The following is a 20,338-nucleotide window of genomic DNA, read 5'->3' as shown; positions in this document are numbered from 1 at the left end:
CAAAGCAAAATGGTGGTTCCCAGCTTCTAGAAATCACAGGTGGTCTCCACCAACAGCCAGTAAGAATCCAACATCCTCAGTCAAGGAAATGAATTCTACAAATGCCAAAAACTTGAGCTTGCAAGTGTGGATTCTTCTTTGGCCATACTCCCACATGAGAACTCAGCCTGGCTGATGCCTTGAGTAGAGGAACCAGCTAAGCCATGCCTGGACTCCCAACCTACAGAAACTGCAATAATACATGTAGGTAATGTAATCCACTATGTTTGTGGTCATTTGTTATATGGCAAAAGATAACTAATACAAAGGGGATGATATAAAAAATTTGCTTCCAAATAACTGCCTTGCTACTGGGGAACCCTGAAATAAAAATGGTTCATGGTGGACAGTAATGACCCTGGGCCAAAACCAGTCTTCAGTCATAAACATTCAGAGACTTGGAATATGTCCACATCTTTGCTTGAAAGTCACTCAGCCTCTGTATCTTGCAGGAGGCAATTGCTGCAGATTTTAAACAACTGCCAAGAAAGGGAAAAAAGAGTCATGATCACATGTCTTAAAGTTCGACCCCAGGGTCTTGATGGTCTTTATCTACCATAATTCTTTATGATCTTCAGTGAGAGCCCCATAGAATGCAACAGTAACAGCCTGGGATAGGTTTAGACTAGGATGGTAAATTTATAGATTTCATCTTACAAATACATAGGGCGGCTTGGGATAACTCATTATTAACACCGGGATGTCTCTGCCTCAACCTAATGATACAACCTCTCGTTCTTCGGTTTGTTATAGGCATTCCCTGTGGCAAGGGTCAGAAACAAGCAGAACTTGGCACATCCATGGGATTTCAAGTATGATCGCTCCTATTTCTGCATGTTCCTGAACAGTATCTACCACTCCCAACCTTTCTCTTTGGCCAAGGAGATTCTTATCTCCACTTCTTTGTGAAGTGAATGGAATGGAGACTTTCTGACCATTTGGTTCCCTTTTTCCTTACAAGTGTGTAAAGTGGTAGTAGCTGGGGATGGGGGGTGTGAAATGGACAGAAGTATGCCATGGGTGTGGTTGGAAGCATGCAGGCCATCCCATCTGTGGCTAAGCCAAGCCAGAAACTCAAACGTGCTCAGTCTTCCCTGGCAGGTCAAAGTCATTGCCTCAGACCTCCACGTCTCCCCAGATGTGCAGCAGAAAGGAAAGGACTTTCTTGGTGCCAGTGAGAAAAGACACTGACTGGCGTGGCTTGGATCACAATATTTACAAAGCAGGTGGCGTGCTCTGATTGGCAGCACTCCCACCACCGCCAAGGAGAACCATCTATTTGGGTGTAAGGGGAAAATAATTATTCAAAAGCAGAAGATGCTTTTCTGGGAAACAACTAGCTGTCCATTACAAGCCCTGATCTTTCCTCTTGTTCAGTATATTTTAGACTGTACCACAAAGTCCTGGTTCCAGTCATACCTGTGCTCCTTGTGGTGAGCAGGGAATCCCCTTTTTGCCTAAACTAGTTAGGATCAGGTACTATCACTTGCAAACAAGAGTCCTGATTAATATCTTACTTACTACTGACCAGCCTCTTAACTACAGCCTAAAGTAACATAATACTTTACATTTACAAAGAGAATTCTTACACTTTTGATGGTCCACCCCTAAAGAGGAAACAGATTTCCAGGTCCTAACGTATAATTTCTCAAATAAAGAAAAGGTATAGAAAAAGAAAAGAAAATCCTGGCCCAAAACAGAGTGTTTTCCTGGGGCTAGTTGTTTTTATTGATCATTCCTAAAGGATGTCACCCACATGTAGCAAGAAACCCCCCCCCCAGGGAAGACCCAAACTCTAGTCTATCCCGAGTATTATGACCTGTGGAATACAGATGTCAGATGTTATTCAAAATTTAGATACTTTGAGCTACAGCAAGCACATCTGGAGAGTCATCTCAAATTATACTTTTGTGTAATGAGGAACCTGAAACCCAGGCCAAACTCAGATGGAAAGATGTTCATCAAAGCATTATTTACCATTGAAAAAAAATCCAAATCTTCAACAAAAGAATGGTAAAATAAATTGCAAAGAACTGAACTCTAAGAAGCCATTACATTTTTAAAAAAAACTTAAATATACTTAATGACATGGAAAAATACACTACAAATGTTAATAGTAATAAAGCTAACAGGCCAGGTGCTATGCTGAGCACTTTATATGTATTACCTCATTTAATTCCCACAACAAGTAACCATATTAAGGATATTCTTATTATTTACTCATTATAGACAAAGAAATGGTGACTTAACAAGGTTAAGAAATGACACAATCACACAGATGGGGAATCCAATTCCAAAGTTGTGGTAGCTAAGAAGCCACTACACTACTCTGAAGGCTAGAAATTACAGTTATAGGATACTAATTTATTATTACACACATACACACAGAGATAATTTTTTAAATATTTTTAAAGGTACAGCAAAAAAGCACAGACCAGTCAGAACTGACACTACGACCAATCATAATGGAAACCAGATGTAAACAACCAAAGTGGCCATCTAGTTTCAGTTAGCCTTTGCTGTATAACAAACCACCCCAAAATTTAGTAGCTTTAAACAACCATTTTATTGGCTCATGATTCTGTGAGTTGATAATGCAGTCCGCGATCAGCTAGGCGGTTATTCTGTTGGTTTTACCGAGGGTCACTGGTATGACTACAATCACCTGGCAGCTCAATTGGAATTAGATGACCCAAGATGGTCTCACTTAATGTATCTTGCAGTTGGTGCTGGCTACCAGCTGGACCCCTCTCTTCGTGAGGTCTTTTCTCCTCAAGGACGCTGGCTCAAGCTTCCTTATATGGTGGCAGCAGTGTTCCAAGAGGGCGTGAGCAGAAGCTTTAAGATCTTTTGAGGTCTGGCTTAGAAGTTGTCTATCACCACTTCTACTGCATTCTATTGGTCAAGGCAACACACAAAGCCAGTCCAGATTCAAGGAGTGAGGAAATGGACTCTACCTCTTGATAAGAGGAGCTGCGATGAATCTGTGGCCATTTTAAATCTACTACACTGTATATACCAACTGAGTATCAGCCCTGCATGTATATGTGTACATAAAAAAAAAAGACAGGAAGGAAATCAACCTACTAACAGGATTATTTTTTAACAGTATTATTTTTATTAACTTTTTGTATTTCTGCCATTTTCCAATTTTCTTAATGAATATATATTACCTTTATAAACAGAAAAAAACCCTGACACCTTCCATAACAGTTTAAAAGGGCAGCTTGGACAGCTCCACTTTGGCATGGAAAGCAACCTAATTCCTTCTTACCTACCTCTACCACTTCCTAGCTTTGGCAATTTTGTAACCCTTCAGAGCCTCCAATTTTCTCAGTTGTAAAGATGGAGTTAACATCACCTATTTCACAAGGCAGCTGTAAAGATCAAATGAGACAATGAATGTAAAACACCCACAAGGTGCCTTGGCGGTTTCCCTTCCTCCTACTCCACCCAAACTAAGACCTCCTTAGTTTTATAGGAATTCTCTTTCTCACAAAGCTTAAATTCTGTTGTAGTAAACTACATACACACGTATCTCTAAAGATAAACTGTATGCCCTGAGGGCTGGTTTCAAAACTTAATCCTCCTTTATAATTCCCAAGTAAGTAGCACAAGACTCAGTAAGTATCGTTGATGTGTTGACTCATTAACGAAATCAGTTTTCCAGTTAATCCCTTTTTATGCAGTTTTAAATATAAATTCCAGTATCAAGAGTAACTTCAGTCATCTATTGTATCTATTCCTGACAATGGAAAAGCCTAACTTGGTTCACCACCATAAGAAAATTCAAATTTCTTACAGTTCTAAGCTTCTACATGTGCACAAACACAATGAGTTGCTTTTGTTTCTGGGGTTTGTTTTTTTAGCCATCTGCCTTTCATAATAGGCTCTTCTTGGGGCACTTGGCTGGGTCAGTTGGTGGAGCGTGTGACTCTCACTCTTGGGGTTTTGAGTTCAAGCCCCAGGTTGGGTGGAAAGATTACTTAAAAAATAAAATCTTGAAAAAAAAAGGATAGGCTCTTCTTGCCATAATGGCAAAGTGGAACATAAAAGCATGAAATTTAAACTGGAAAAATAGAATACATAGGAAAAAATAAAACGAATTTTAATGAAACAATCATTATTCTGAAAAACTAAGCAGCCCAAACTGAAAACAGCCTTGCTATTGCTTCAACGAAGCAGCTACCATTAGTGCTTAGTCACGGAGGTCTAATTTACTGTTATCAGTACGCACAAAGGCAACACGCTCTCCTAGCTCCTCCCACAAGTTAGATCCAAAACAGAGTAGGGAAGGGCCTATGAATGGTCATCCATGTGTCATGGTGTCAGGAAAGATACTACCTGAAGTGGCTTAGGCAGATGAGAATAAATGCTATTTTTAAAGATCTTTGGGAAAGACATTTCATAAACTCCCGGGTGACTCACTATGCATAACATCCCCAGAGGGTGGGAAGGGTAACAAAGAGCCTACTTTTGCTTTCTTTTTTACATACAGGATATTGCTAGCAAAGGCAGAGAATCACTTGTTGAATGTTTTGCGGGGTCATCTGGAGATAGTCCACCTCTCATTCTACCGACTGAGAATGCTGTGGGCCCCTTTCATGCTTTGACTCATCCTGGAACCCTGGCAGGGGGGCCAAAGCAAGCCCTCAGGAGCTCTGTCTGGGATGGTGGGTTGTAAAAGAAAAACTGTATCTGCAAGATGCTTGAATACTGGTTCCAGTGGGTACAATCAAGAAATAGCTATACTCTAATTCAACTGTTCTCAAACATTTTGTTCCCAGGACATTTAAAAATCACTGAAGAATCCAAAAAGCCCACTTTTGAAAATTCTATTAACATAAGAATACACAAGCACACATTCCTTTAATCACCAGAGCAAAGTCATCACATTCTGTAAATCTGTAATTATTTCCAAATAAAAAGTTAAAGAAAAGGGATTAAAAGAAGCACAGAAGATGGAGCAGGTAGGGATTACGGCAACTGTCAACAGCAATGGAAGCCAGAAGATAATCTGACATCATTGCTATGCTGAAAGAAAATAACTTCCAACCTCAAATTCTTTAAGCAGTGAAATAAATCCTTCAAGAATTTTAAGATGAATTGAAGACATATTTAGACAAGCAAAGTAGAAAATTTTTCGAAAGCAGATCTTTACTGAATTGTGAAGAGTGTTCCTCAGGCAGGAGAGTGTTGCCACAAGGAAGACCAGAGATTTAACAAAGAATAAGAAGGAAAAAAATAAGAAAGAAAACAGTGTGCTAACTCTAAAAATTACAAGTATGAAAGAAAAATTATTGAGGAATCCAGATAGTTTACCTTAGGAAATTTTAGAAAACATAAGAATATACAAGCACACATTACATTAGTCATCAGAGCAATGACTTCATCACACACACATCAGGTCGCCTCTGGAAAATTCCAGCAAGAATGAAAAAGGCCAATGACGTCTTACTATTATTATGAAACTAGTTTTGACACAGACTCCCTGAAAGGACCTTGGAACCCACAGGGTAGAAAACCGCTGCTCTAACCCCTATGTTGCCCAAGGCTGGCTCTCCTGAGTTTCACTTCCCGACCGGCCAAGGAAGAAACAGCAAGGTCACTGCCCAGGGTTCACAAGAGGAACTCCCCCTTTTCCTTCTGCGAAGGTGCCTGGGTGACGCGCAGGCTGTAATGTCGGGTTTCCGGGAAGGCTTTGAGAGGCGCCGCTAGAGGGCGCCCCGAGAGAGCCCCGCGAAGCACCTCACCGCTCCCGCCCTCGCCCCCGCCAGCGCCCGCCGGGTTCACACGGAAGCCCGGAAGAGCAGGCGGCGCCCGGAAGAGGGGGGCGGTCGCGACCTCATTGGACGGGGTGCCTCCGCCTCACAGCCGGAGGCGGGGCTTCTTTGCGCTAAAAAGCGGGACCCCGCGGCCGCTAGAGCGCGCAGGTTTAGTCGCAATCGGCTGCGGCTTTTCCGTCGCTTACCGAGGTCCGCCAGGTCATGGTGCCAGCCTGACTGAGAAGAGGACGCTCCCGGGAGACGAATGAGGAACCACCTCCTCCTGCTGTTCAAGTACAGGGGCCTAGTCCGCAAAGGGAAGAAAAGCAAAAGACGAAAATGGCTAAATTCGTGATCCGCCCGGCCACCGCCGCCGACTGCAGTGACATCCTGCGGCTGATCAAGGTAGCGGGAGGCCCGGGCCCCTCCTGGGGCGGGGGCGGGGGGGGGGAGGTAGGGAGCGGCTCCAGCAGTTCCCCCTCTGTCCGCCGGCCACCCCCAGCCTCGGCCGGGAGGCTCTGGGCAGGATTCTGGGAACGAATCGCCGCCCCGCCCACACCGTTCCCTCTGAGCTGGTTGGGTCAGGGCCTTACTTAGTTTTCTGCTTCTTTCCCTTTCTCCCCTGTGCATCGCCCCAGGAACTGGCTAAATACGAATACATGGAAGAGCAAGTAATGTTAACTGAAAAAGGTAACGCAACTGTAGCTGGTGGGGGAAGGGTGTCCGGTACTTGTCATCTTCACCCAGGCCATCACTATGTGTTCTTGCTGCCCCTTCTTGCAGATCTACTAGAGGATGGTTTCGGAGAGCACCCGTTCTACCACTGCCTGGTTGCAGAAGTGCCCAAGGAGCACCAGTCTCCGGAAGGTAACCGCCCTCCCCTTCCGGAAGCCAAACACCGAGTGTTGTATAAAACGTATAGTGTCTATTGTGTAGAACCACTGACAACACAGGCCAAAGTTACAGAGAAATTGGCCAGAAATAATAGCCAGTGTTCAAACTACAGAGGAAAAGGAAAATAGATGTGCTGCACATAATAATAGGGAGGGTTGAAAGAGCTGTTTAAGTAAGTATCAAGAGTGCTGTGGAGACCCGGAAGAGTTTGAGCTGTTTAAGTAAGTATCAGAATGCTGTGGAGACCCGGAAGAGTTAGGTATAATGTCATTTGTTGTAATTCAGTTTCATAAATGGTTCTTGTTTGACCCTAACGTAACCTTTTTTGTAATTGTGTTAAATCACATTTTTTTCTTTAATTTGTCCCAATCTTCAGGTTACAGTCTCTAGCTTCGCCATGTACATGGCCCTTCCGTGTACATGGATGGGCGGGGAGGTAACTAAAAGATCCTTTACACAATAAAGTAGATGATCATGATAAATGAGGTAAGGTCCTATTATCACACACTTAAAACACGGTAGATCAGAAACTCCAGTATACTCTCTTCCTGTGTTTGCAAAGGACTATAAAATGGCTAGAAAGTTTAATTTGAAACCTTTGCCTCCATTTGAAATTATAGACACCCTATATGAGGGAGTCAGATTGTTTTATTTATTTTTTTTTTTTTGCTGGTCCCTGTTGACTGGTCAGAAGACAGAGCTAAAAGGGGAAGTTGTTTGGGTGGGTGCTTCATTTTTTTTCTGAAGTCTCTTCCCCAAGCTAGAAGAAATGAACGGAAAGCATAAGGGATGAGGTACTTTTTGGAGGTATGTGGATGTTACATAATACCTGTTTCTGGGTACCTCTGCTTCTTCTGTCTTAAAACTGGGGAGAGCAAATTGAAAATCTGTGAATTGGAAGGCAAGTTCTGAAATTAAACGTTGCACTTTTGGCCTGATGTCCTGATCTGAAGGAAGCAGAGTTTCTCAACTACAAATATTAACTATTCTGAACTGCCGTGTAAACCCAACTTATTCCCAAGTCAACATACCAGTATATCAATAGGATGTGAATAATGTGTGTGTTTAGTTTAAGACTATAGCAGTTTTGCTCTGGCAAGTAATGAAAGCATTCTCACTTCCTGAGTGTGAGATCCAGCAGATTGCAGTGTGGCCAGTCCACGATTTTAGCCTCGCTTCAGCTAGCTCTAATGTGTGCTTTTTGCAAATACATGTTCTGAGAACAGTGAGATCATCCAGCAGTGGCCTGGACTGCACTAGCATGAAAATCAGGAGACAGTCCTGATTCAGTGGCTACTTATTTCTGTAATACATGCATGTCTATTTTTTAAAACCTATGATAGGCTTCTGATTTTGCAGCTACAACTTTTATGGGTTGCTTTTCGTCCACATCTCATGTGATACTCTTATTACAGGACACAGCGTTGTGGGTTTCGCCATGTACTACTTTACCTATGACCCATGGATTGGCAAACTGTTGTATCTTGAGGACTTCTTCGTAATGAGTGATTATAGAGGTATGGCTGAGTTTGGGAGGGGGGGCCCTAAAGAGAAAACAGGGCTTAAAGTCCTAAAGATGACTTTTTAAACGGTACTTCTCTTTCTTTTAGGCTTTGGCATAGGATCAGAAATTCTGAAGAATCTGAGCCAGGTACATCTTGGTTCGGGAGAGGGGTGGGTTTAGTTTCCAAATTTGTTAGGGTTACTGAATTATTTTAATGACTGAATCAGATTTGGGTCTTGGAAAGCAGGTGAAACGTCACCGAGTTTGTTTGACTCTCCCTTACAACAGGTTGCGATGAAATGTCGCTGCAGCAGCATGCACTTCTTGGTAGCAGAATGGAATGAACCATCTATCAACTTCTACAAAAGAAGAGGTGCTTCTGATCTGTCCAGCGAAGAGGGATGGAGACTCTTCAAGATCGACAAGGAGTACTTGCTGAAAATGGCAGCAGAGGAGTGAGGAGTGCTGGTGCAGACAATGACAGCTTCCATTCTATTTTAGATTAAATTCTCAACTGATCTTGCTTTCTATCCTGTTTGTAGTCAAATAATAGAATGAACACCCATTCCAAAGCTTTATTACCAGTGGCGTCGTTGCATGTTTGAAATGTGGTCTGTTTAAGATGGCAATCTTGTATGCAGTTTGGAGTCAGATTTCTCCTTGAACATCTTTTGATAAACAACAAGGTGGTATGATCTTAATGTATATGAAAAAAACTTCATTCTTGTGAGTCATTTAAATGTGTACAATGTACACACTGGTACTTAGAGTTTCTGTTTTGATTCTTTTTTTAATAAACTGCCCTTTGATTTAATTGGTATAAGCATTTTTACTAATCTTTATTTCTCAAGACATTTTTCTTGCTGTTGAATGCAAAATAAAAATGGCCAAGAAACGTAATTTGATAACCTTACAATTATTGAAAAACAGTTTTTAACCCAATTTAAAGTGGTCCTGAGCTGTTCTCAAAGTCTAGAAAGAAGCCAGTTGAATTCCACGGTTTTATAGGTAACGGCGTGTAAAATGACTTGACACTGGTAGCACTGGACGCTTCCATTGGACAGAATTTTCAAGAGCTGAGAACCAGGTTAGAAAGCAAAGCCCACAACAAATAAGCCCATTTGTTACCCATGTAAAAGGTAGAGAAGGGATTCTCAAACACTGGGGATGGAGAGGGACACACATCTTGCCAGCAACAACCTCATCCCACCCAAAATGCCATTCTGAAAGAAAAGCAGATCACTGCTAATCAGGCAGGAGCAAACCAACATTTTTACAGGAAATGTGCAAACAAAAAGGCTGGAGGTGGGTGCAGGTCCCAATCAGGGAAATGAGTTTATTTGGAAGGGGTACCACAATGTGTTTCTATGTGGAAAAACAATAGTGCTTAAAAAGGGTTGGTAAACACAAGCTTTCTCCAGAACTGAAAATGAAACTACCAAGAGGCATTAGGAAGAGACAGTCTTAGGTAAATGTTACCTCCTTTCTTTTTTAAGTTTTATTTTTCAGTAACTACACCCAACATGGGGCTCAAATTCACAACCCCGACCCTTCGACCCTTCGACTGAGCCAGTCAGGCGCCCCAGTTACCTCCTTTTATTACTCATTACACTGATCTGAATTCCTAAACCCAGCAATTTGCATAATAAAGAAAATGGTAGTTAATAAGAACCACTGTGCTGATGCCCAAGATTAATGTTTTCCAAGTCATCAGATACCTGAAAAACCATGCTCCCTATCTTGTTTCTGTGTTCTCCAGGAAAGAAATACTAGGCTCTTCAGTGAAAAGGGGGGTTTGCCTGGCGTCCCTCGCTCTGGTGTCTGTTCTGGCTTCCCAAGGTTTTGAAAAGGCAGCCATATAAACAAGTGAGATCCTATACTGTACTGAATACAGGAGAGCTTTGGGATTTATTGGTGGCTCAAAGAGCATGCTATGAAAACAGGTTTCCACAGTCCCGGGGCCTGCTGAGATGATAAGTAACTAGGAGGGGGAAGCTGGCAAACATCAAAAGGGTTAACTAAACACAAAGAGCCTTGTGGGGAAAGCAGACATTTTGAAAACTGTTTTGGAAAGTGGGCCTCTTTGAGGAAAACAACTACATGCTGACTGTGGTTAAATATGTGAATAAATTAGATTAACCAAGCGAGTTACAATATAACTCTTTGTTTTCTCATTCTTCTTAGACCTTAGCCCTAAAAATCCAGGGTTGTCACACAAAAGCTTTTATGAAGGTTGTGTCCACTCTAAAGAAGTCCCTCACATTTAAAATTTAGAAGCTGCAACACCACAGTATCAGCCCACTGACTGCTTAACTCAATTGCCAAGACACCTCTTTAAAAACTAAACTAAAATCTGTAAAGCTTGAAATCCCTAGGCTTGTTCTGGGAAATTTTATGAAAGGAAATAATAAACAATGATAAAACCAGAAAGTGGGGAGAAAGATAGTTTCCTGTAAAGATAACTTTAAAATCACTATTTTACTAAAATATTATGCCTGACATAATCATTTGGGAAGAACAGGATTTCGGACCTAAGGACTTGCCAATCATTACATTACATAGGATATTTCAGGGGTTTTCTGTGTGTGTGTTTTTAAAACAACTGCTATTTGCTAAGTGTATTCTATTCCTCCAAAAACTTATAAAATCAAAATTTCTGAAACTATTAAAACAGGAAGTAGCTGGGTTTGTCCATGTCCAGGCTTATGACATCCTGCTCCCGATGCAACCCCAGGGTTGATAGCAGAGCCATGGTCTGTCTCTGTCCACACCAGAGCCCAGGATCATCAGCTGCTTGGATTCCATGGGGTAGCCTTTCGAGGGAAAGAAACTGGTCCTTCACACAAAAAGGCAGAAGCAACAATTCAGAAGAAGCCTAATGACTTAATGCCTTATACCCACTCTACCATCCTGTGAGTCTCCTTTGCATTGGGTCCCCAGCAGGGCCTAGAATGGATGGCACTTAACCATGTTCCTTGGGGCAAGTGGCTGCTGGAGCTGGCCCTGCTCTGAGAACTGGGCCACCGTCTCCCGCTAGGAGAAGCGGCTTGCTCCCCGACTGTGGCAGGTCTGGCCTCCCATTTGAAATCTGCAGGCAGCCTTGCCCGCTCCTAGAATTCTGTTCGCTTGACTGGCTACATCTTTGTTTTCTTGTTTTATCATCTCTTCCTGTGGGCTGTCACCTCTGGGTGACCTTGTGCATTCTTCTCATCCCTTCTCTTCGTGTTGCCAGTCTAGGCTTCAAGCCAGTCAGGCTTGAGAGTCCCTTCTCTTCGTGTTGCCAGTCTAGGCTTCAAGCCAGCTCAGACTGAGAGTCCCACACCCTTACTGAACATCCCCTCCATCATCAACGCCTTTGTCGCCCCACCTAAGGCCACCAAATGCCCTTCCTCAGAATGTCCTCCCAGCACCCCAGTCCCCCATCACCTCCTTTCTTGTGGCTCACCTCTGCCCAACAAATGTTTTAGTAGTTTCCAGATGGTTATCAACATAATAGTTAATAATAAGAGCGAACCTTTAGTAGGTACTCCCCAGGAACCAGGCATTACACTTAGCACTCTGTACATTGTTATCCAGTCCTCGCCAACACACTACAGAGGGAAGTACCATTACTAGTTTCTTTTTATAATGGGAAACTAAACCTCTGAGAGGTTAAGTTACCTAAGGCCACACAACTAGACTCGGGAATCAAACTCCCAAACCAAATTTCTCAAATCCTTGGAGGTTCACTGCCATACTCTCAAAGCACCTCATATTCTCTATAAGAATGATTGAATTTGGTATTTCTGGATGATACTCTAAAGATTAATCGGTATGAGCATTTTTCTAGATCATCAAAATCAGTAGTTCTCAGTATCAGCTGCAAGTCAGAATCACCTAGAAAGCTTTTAAGAAACACTAAAGCCCCACCCTGAGAAACTAATTTAATTGTCTTGGCATCTGCATCTCAAAGTGAAGCCAGGATGGAGAGGCACTGATCTAGATAACGACCATATAACTGAGTCCTAGTTGTAGTCGTGAGTACAACCATTTCTGTTTGTGCTTATGCTGCTCACCTTAGCACCGTGTCATTAACAAAGACCAAGTCCCACCACACAGCATGAAGGAGAACCTTCTAGAGAGTTTTTACAGAAAAATCGCCACAGAATTGGGTCATCCAAGTGCATACAGTGCTGAAACCAAAAACATCCACCCCAGCCATCAGTACCATGTTCCTCTGCAAGCAACAACGTCACTTGAGCAAAACATCTTCCCTCATATTAAATCGGTATTGTTCATTTGAATTTTATTAGTTTGGCCATTTTTTTTAAAGATTTGATTTGTAAATGTATATTGGTTTTACAGTCGTGTCGGAGCTATGAACATAACATATCCACATCTAGTTATGTGTCTATAGTAAATAATATAATAAAAGTAATTTCGCTGGGGATCTGTGAGAATTCTGTATTTTTGAACAGATATCTTTTTTCTAATTAAAAAAATTTTTTTAGTTACTTAACATACAGTGCAATAATGGTTTCAGAATTCAGTGATTCATCAATTAGGCACAACACCCAGTGCTCATTACATCAAGTGCCCTCCTGAATACCCATCTCCCATCTAGCCCATCCTTCACCCACCTCCCTCCATCAACCCTCAGTTTGTTCTTTTTTCTCTTACGTAGGCTCCATGCCCAGTGTGGAGCCCAGCATGGAGTTTGAATTCATGACCCTGAAATCAAGACCTGAGCCAGATCAAGAGTCAGATGCCTAACTGATCGAGCCATCCAGGTGCCCCCATTCTCTGTCTTTAAGAGTCTCTTATGGTTTGTTTCACTCTCTCTTTTTTCTTTCTTCCCCCCTCCCATATGTTCATCGGTTTTGTTTCCTAAATTCCACATATGAGTGAAATCATATGGTATTTGCCTTTGACTGACTGATTTTGCTTAGCATAATACACTCTAGCTCCATCCACATTGTTGCCAATGCAAGATTTCATTCTCTTTGATGGCTGAATAATATTCCATTGTATATATATACCACATCTTCCTTATCCATTTGTCAGTCAATGGACTCTCTCCATAGTTTGTCTATTGTTGATAATGGTGCTACAAACATCAGGGTGCATGTACCCCTTCAAATCTGTATTTTTGTATCCTTTGGGTAAGTACCTAGTAGTGTAATTGCTGAATCGTAGGGTAGTTCTAACTTTTTGAGGAACCTCCATACTGTTTTCCAAAGTGGCTGCACCAGTTTGCTTTCCCACCAACAGTGCAAGTGGGTTCCCCTCTCTCCGATTCCTCACCAACACCTGTTGTTTCTTGTGTTGTTGATTTTAGCCAAGAATTCTTTCCCTGAAAAGAGGTCTGTGTTAAGTTCGAGACACACTGCTATAACCATGATGCGAAAATGCCTACTTCTGCGTGGTCAGAGAAAAGAGGGTGTCAGAAGTAAAACTTTACCAATTGGGCCCCAACTTGATCAGATTCAGGTTTGATTTTTTTGGCAAGAAAATTTCACAGATGAGTTTTTCCCCCATCAAGATGTATATAATGTCTAGTCATCTCTTTTTGTGATGCTGGTGGCTATTACTATCAACACCTACTAGGTCCACTGATTCACTGGGAGTTGCAAGAAGATGATATTCTATTTCTACCATTGTTTCTTCATTTATCAGCTAAAATACTTCTATAAAAAGAGCGCTCTCCCATCTTGTATTTCATTACCATGAAGTACAGTTCACCCAGCACAGGCAGGATAAACACTTGATTCTTCCCTTTTATTTACTAGCTCTCAAAAGAGTGAATTGGCTTCCCAAGCCTCTTCCAGTTAGCAACCCCCACCCCACCCCACCCACCGCCAAGTATTATTATTAACTCATGGACTTTAAACACTTCCTGTGTCTGAATTCACTGTCCTTATTTTTCTTATTGAAGCTCAGGTGGCCTTATTTCTTCAGTGAGAGCTTCTTCAAGTTGGCTTCGGAGTCCTTTGGACAGGACACCAGCAGCTCTTGTTAGCTTCCTCACTTTCAAGATGTCTCAGGTGCATCTTGTACATTTCCTACCCCAGATGTGACATCGATGGCTAGGTAATTCTAAGCTTCAGAGGTTCCTAGAGAAGCAACATCTACTGGGAGCAACTGTGTTCTCCGCTGTTTTGATAGCGACAGGGGCACAGCAGGGAGAGCCTTTTAAATGGGGGCTCAGGGTGGTGGCATTTCACTTCTGGATTAGCTCAGAGAGACTTTCACCAGCTCTCTACTTCCACCTGGTTGCTTATACTGTTTTCTTTCATCCAGTCCCTCAACAACAACAACAACAACAACAACGTGATTCCAGAGACAGTTTGGGTCTGGTGGAAAGAACACTCCACTTGGAGTCCAAGGGAGCTGAATCAGATCCTGGCTCTTCTTCCTTATGGTTGCCATTCATGAGAGAGATTATGAACGTGCATGTGCGGGATGTACATTATTAACAGATTCTAGGTGATCTGCTTATCATAACCCATGGTGAGCATTTACTATGTGCCAGATGTTGTGATTTTGTTACTTCATTAATCTTCACGACAACAGCGTAGGGTATTTGAAAGGGGGCAGAATACGCCACCCCCAAACATGCCGCTTTGGCAGAGGATTATTTTGAGCTAAAGGCACTTGAAAAACAGCAGATGCAAGAAGAACGTTCTTATTTCCCCTTTTCTTTCTGAAAACAGGAGATAAAACTCCCATGTGCAAAGCGGCCCTCCCTGTACCAGAAGAAAAGAAACACACTTCCACAGGGAGTCAATGCCAGAATTCTGTACTGAGTTTGTTAAAATAATCCTCTTCCTTTAGCCTCCCCATATATTTTAGCTACTTTTCTACAACTGCCTCTTTGTTCAAACTAGTTTTTTTTTAAAAGATTTTACTTATTTGACACAGAGAGAGAGAGAGAGAGAGAGAGAGAGAGCCAACACAAGCAGGGGGAGTGGCAGAGGGAGAGGGAGAAGCAGGCTCTCCGCTGAGCAGGGAGCCCAATGTGGGGATTGAACCCAGGACTCTGGGATCATGACCTAAGCCTGAAGGCAGACGCTTAACCCACTGAGCCACCCAGGCACCCCTACTGAACCTAGTTTAAAAGCATGTTGGTTTTGCCACTTCTTTGGATCTTCAGTTCCTTATGAGGGCTGGCATGTCACGTAAAATTTATATTAAACAAATGTGTATGCTTTTCTCCTGTTAATCTGTTTTATGTTAACTAGATTCTCAAGCCCGGCCAAAGACCCCAGAGGATGAAGTTTTGCCTCCCCCACATATTCCAGAGGTGTGCTGGTAAAGCAACTGTAAGTGGGGGTGGGGGCCTTGATTCGTAGAAGTTGCTGATTAACATGGTGTAAATACTTCCACCAAGGCTGATTTGAAGCTACCAATGGTTTTAACCACTGGCTTGCAAAATTCCTGAATATTTAACAAGAGGCTCTCCCAAGCCGGTAGGAGCATGCTTCAGCACACCACTGATTCAGGCCCACTTTAAAGATGAGGAAACAGAGGCTGGGGGAGATTGAGCAACCTGGATTCACTCCGGGTGTGCAGGTCTGGGCTGTCAGCCGGGTTTGTGCCTCCACAACTCCGCACACATGTGCTTTCTCTACCACACACTTGCCCCTTCTCTAAGCAGTTGGTTCATACTCTTTGGCCTCATATTTACTTATTTATTTACACTTTAGGAATAACAGTGTGACCCAAATGTTTACTTCCTTGACTGTTAACATCCTGGGAGCAGAGGCCATATCCCATGATCTTTATACCCTCGGGGCCTCATTCCATGCATGGCACACAGTGGGCACTTGATAAAATAATTTATTTCATTAAATAAATGAAATAAACCAGCCCCAGTTTTAGAGGGGAAAGTGAGAGATAGAATCAGCTCTAATGTTATTCTTTACTTGTAATAGGCCCCCATTTTGAGAGTCACAATTTAATTGGGGAAAAAAAGAAAGCTCATAATTATAGAGCAGTTTTAATCTTTAAAACAAAGGCATCCTTTTGTGCATGAGGAAGGTAGGGTATAGGGGCTGAAGCAATTTATTCAATGTTATACAACCAAAAGGCAATGGGGTTGAGATTTGAACTGGTAGCCAGGCCCCAGATATATCTCACAAACCATAACTCACCATCTAGTGTAACCATACATGGTGGCCTTTGGTCATTGATACTGGTGATGCTTTGGGGCTGAGACTGTTTCTTTGCCACCTGGAAAGGGTCTTGCCTGTGCCTAGATTAGATGTGAAGGACTCGGGGGGAATGTGGGCTTCCTATCAACTGCTCCCTGCCTCAACACTTCTCAGCCAGCCCTGCAAGAAAATTCAATTTTCCACAGAAGACCAGCTTCAAGACAAGGCAAGTGGTTCAGGAACCATCCCATTTCACTTTTTCTTCCTCAAATTATATGAGTTCTGTTACTAGAAACAAAAATGTGCTCTCCTAAATTTTCCACACAGGCCTCCAAGGAGTTGAAAAACAAAAATCATTTTCCAGTTTCTCTGGCTTCAAGCCTGATTCTAGGACGTGATCCAACACTAATCACCATCCAAATGCCTGTCAGCAAGACAGTCACTATGCACTCTGGCATATAGTACTGAGACAGTCTTGTGCAATGTTGTTAAAGCATTATGTTATAATTATACCCCAGTCTTGTTTCCTGCACATCTCGCAGATGCTTATCCACCAACGGGGTGTTAGCTGACAACCACTCTAAACAAGCCTGGACAAAAGAAATAATAGCGGTAACCCCGAGGAACTTCTGAAAGAATATGCACCTAATGTTCCAGAATGTTCGGCCAGTTCAATATTCTCTTACAGGCAAGTCAAATGTCAGGCAGCATTTCTACCTTCTCCTATTCTGCCTTTGACCTCTCTTTCTGCTCGCCTGTCTTGTCTAGAACAACGTCACTTAACTCATCTGCATCTTAAAACATGGCAACTTAAAACTTGAAACACTGGGGGAAATTCCTACAACCCCCAGCCTCGGAACCCAACACTACCCCACCACCCAGAGAAACTAAAATGCTTCTCTATAAGGAGTGGCTGCTAAAGAAGGGCTACTCACCTACTGTCTTATTGCTCCTCCCCTAGGGTGGGAGGAAAAGGGTTATGCCAGGGCCATGGACACTCATGGTCGTGGACTCTATAGTCTCGTTCCAGACCAGATGGAACTCTGGGGAAATGCTCCCACTGAAATCCAGGGAAGTGGTGAAGACAAAGATCCTGAGGGAAGAATCTAGGGGGTGGTGTGTGTGCCTTACATTCTTGTCTGTGTTTTAAGAGGTTTCCAAGCAGGTTTTAATTAACCTTCAGCTGAAACTTGCTAAACAAGTTTTGCAACCCAGGTTATTGTGTTAGTATTTTTCCGGGTATATTGTCCTAGGTTTGAATTTCATGAAGTTTATTATTCTAACTACAACTCAATGGGAAAAAGCAAAGTATATGTTTTAAAACCTACGTATTTCCTGGTAATGACTTGTAGGAAAGAAGGATATCTTCATGAGATTTGGACCAAAAGAGGAAGTGAAAATTTTAAAGGTGACACTGAGGAGTGATAAGATAAAACCAAAACTATTTAAGAATATGCCTTTCTTTAAATGAAATATTCAGTCTTGTAGTTCAAATGATAATTTATTTGAGACCTAGCTTTTAAAACAAACCCTTAGGTTTCATATGCTCCAAATGAGGCAGAAGGAAAGCAAGGCTCAGGAGACAAATTGACCAAAGTAAAGCCATTTTGGTTTTAGGCTGATGCTTAACCTAAAAGTCAGCAGGTCATGAAAAGAGTCACAAGATCCAACTGATGGAAGACCACAAGACCCTACTCCCTCTGGCAGTAAAAGCCACATAGGCTGGACATTTTTTTTAAAGGAGGCTCCATGATCAACATGGGGCTTGAATCATGATCTGGAGATCAAGAGTCGCATGCTCTACTGAGCCAACCAGGTGCCCCTAGGCTAGACATTCTTAAAATTGCTGTCTATGGGTAATTCCACAACCCTAAGACAATGGAAGAACTAACCACCCAAAGTAAGTGATAAAACCAAAATTAAAGAGTAAGCCCCTCCCTGTATGGTTAGCTAACTTAGAAAAAAAAACTTCTAAAACCCTTCAGTAGAGGCAAAGGGGGGTCCTTTTCCCATCTGGGAGGAGAGACCATTTCTTTTTCTGTGAAGCAGCTCCTTTCTTATTTCTAAACTTTATAATTCTATACTTTATAAATCTTTGTCCCTTTCTCTAAATGACTTGCTCTTGAATTCTCTCAGGCAAAGCCAAGAACCCTCTTGGCGATGGGCCTGAAGCCCTCCCTCCCTGTCAGGGCCTTGGCTGTTAAGCATCACAACCCCTAGGAGACAAATTCAGAATAGTTTCTGTTTCTTTCTGGTCTACTTCATCAAGTCCTACATTTCAGAAACTGAAGTACCACATGATCTTTCTGCAACAATAACCACTGAATAATAATCACTCTGGCCTCAAAGAGCCACTGAGAAGAGCAGGCTTTGAGGAAACTCAGAAATCATCAAAAGATATAGGATGCTGCCCAAGAGGCTCCATCCCAGAGCCCTTAAAATAATTTCTTGACATGATCTCTGGTAAGTCACTCTCTATAGTCATTTTTTATAAGCCTCTGCCTCAAGCACAGAGGAGTCATATAGCTCAAGGCCTTCAGACTGAGAAACATTTGCCACTTGAAGTATATGAGAACTTTTCAGAGGACTGAGTTTTAGGAACTTGGTTTCCAAACCTCAAATTCCATAAATACTCTTTCTGGAAATAATCTGCCTGATAATGACCCTGAGATGAAGAGGTCAGTCTTGGTACCCCATCTCCAGTTTCATAACTGCCCTTCTCCAACAAAGGTATATCCCTCACTCACCCCAAATCCCAGCATGGTGTGTGTTACCTTAAACTATAAAAACCTCTGGGCACTAAACCAAAGAATAATTCAGTAATGTAAAGCTCCAAAGGAAAGAATTCCTTGGGGCGCCTGGGTGGCTCAGTCGTTAAGTATCTGCCTTCGGCTCAGGGCGTGATCCGGGCATTCTGGGATCGAGCCCCACAGCAGGCTCATCCACTGGAGGCCTGCTTCTTCCTCTCCCACTCCCCACTCCCCCTGCTTGTGTTCCCTCTCTCGCTGGCTGTCTCTATCTCTGTCAAATAAATAAATAAAAAATCTTAAGAAAAGAAAAGAAAAGAAAAGAAAAGAAAAGAAAAGAAAAGAAAAGAAAAGAAAAAAGAAAAGAAAGAAAGAAAAGAAAGAAAAGAAAAGAAAAAAAAGAAAAGAAAAGAATAGAAAAGAAAAGAAAAGAAAGAGTTCCTTGAGAGTAAGGCCAGTGTGGGGGAGGAAAAATAATTTTCCCTCTATCCTTCTAGGTTCTTGGCTGAGACTCCCTGGAATAAAAGATTAACAGGAGAAAAATAAACAAAAGTTTAATAACATGTATACCTCCAGTGTACATGGGAGAGCCCAAGGCAAATGAGTAACTCTCTGAAATGGCCCAAACCACCACCTTATATATCATCTCCAGCTAAAGACAAAAGTTGATGCTGGGGGAGGGCAGTTATGGGAGGCTATCAGGCCAAGCACAGGAAACAAAGGCATGGTTGTTATAAAGGTTTGTCTTGCCTTCTCCACTGATTCAAGTTTCTAAAGATTTATAGTCATCCTTTTCTTTCTGGTAGAGAGAGTGTGTGTGAGAGAGAAAGAGGGGGAGAGATGCTCTTACAAATGGAGATTTCCCTTATAAATGTAAATTTCTCTTACAAAAGGATAATTTCTAGTCAGTTTTCAGAGCTTCTCCTGTGTCTGCTGTCTCTCAAAAAATAACCAGCTCAAGATAGTCTTTATGCTAAAGAGATATATTTTGGGATGACATACTCTGCTCCCCTTCACTAGCTTCTTGGATCTCTTAGGAGCACAGAAGAAGGTTTTATTTCAAACTCCACAAAGGAAGAGGCCCCTAAGCAAGCTAATTCAAAGGTTCTCTCTTGGTAGAGCTATCAGTGGTACAATACAGAAACTACTAGTTAAAGAGCATCAGCAGTCAGTCAGCTAGGGGTAACCATAACATTCCATGAAGAGATTGCTCAAGGATTTTGTCAAGATTGTTAATTAACTCCCAGAAGAGACTGC

The 20,338-nt window shown here is 42.2% G+C and overlaps 1 protein-coding gene across 1 annotated transcript; it reads left to right on the top strand.

The window, feature by feature from the left end:
- The first annotated feature begins 5,937 nt into the window (after window positions 1-5,937).
- SAT1 (spermidine/spermine N1-acetyltransferase 1) lies at window positions 5,938-9,016 on the top strand. Its single transcript, XM_045805016.1, has 6 exons — window positions 5,938-6,209; window positions 6,443-6,494; window positions 6,588-6,671; window positions 8,114-8,215; window positions 8,309-8,349; window positions 8,491-9,016. Exons 1-6 carry the CDS (start codon window positions 6,144-6,146, stop codon window positions 8,659-8,661), a joined length of 516 nt encoding a protein of 171 aa, XP_045660972.1. The 5' UTR covers window positions 5,938-6,143; the 3' UTR covers window positions 8,662-9,016.
- The last annotated feature ends 11,322 nt before the right edge of the window (window positions 9,017-20,338 follow it).

Source organism: Ursus americanus, chromosome X (assembly GCF_024610735.1).
Source record: "Ursus americanus isolate L20-20 chromosome X, mUrsAme1.1.p, whole genome shotgun sequence".
NCBI lineage: Eukaryota > Metazoa > Chordata > Mammalia > Carnivora > Ursidae > Ursus > Ursus americanus.
Note: the sequence above shows the minus strand (reverse complement) of the source record. Positions and strands in the feature narration are given on the sequence as shown.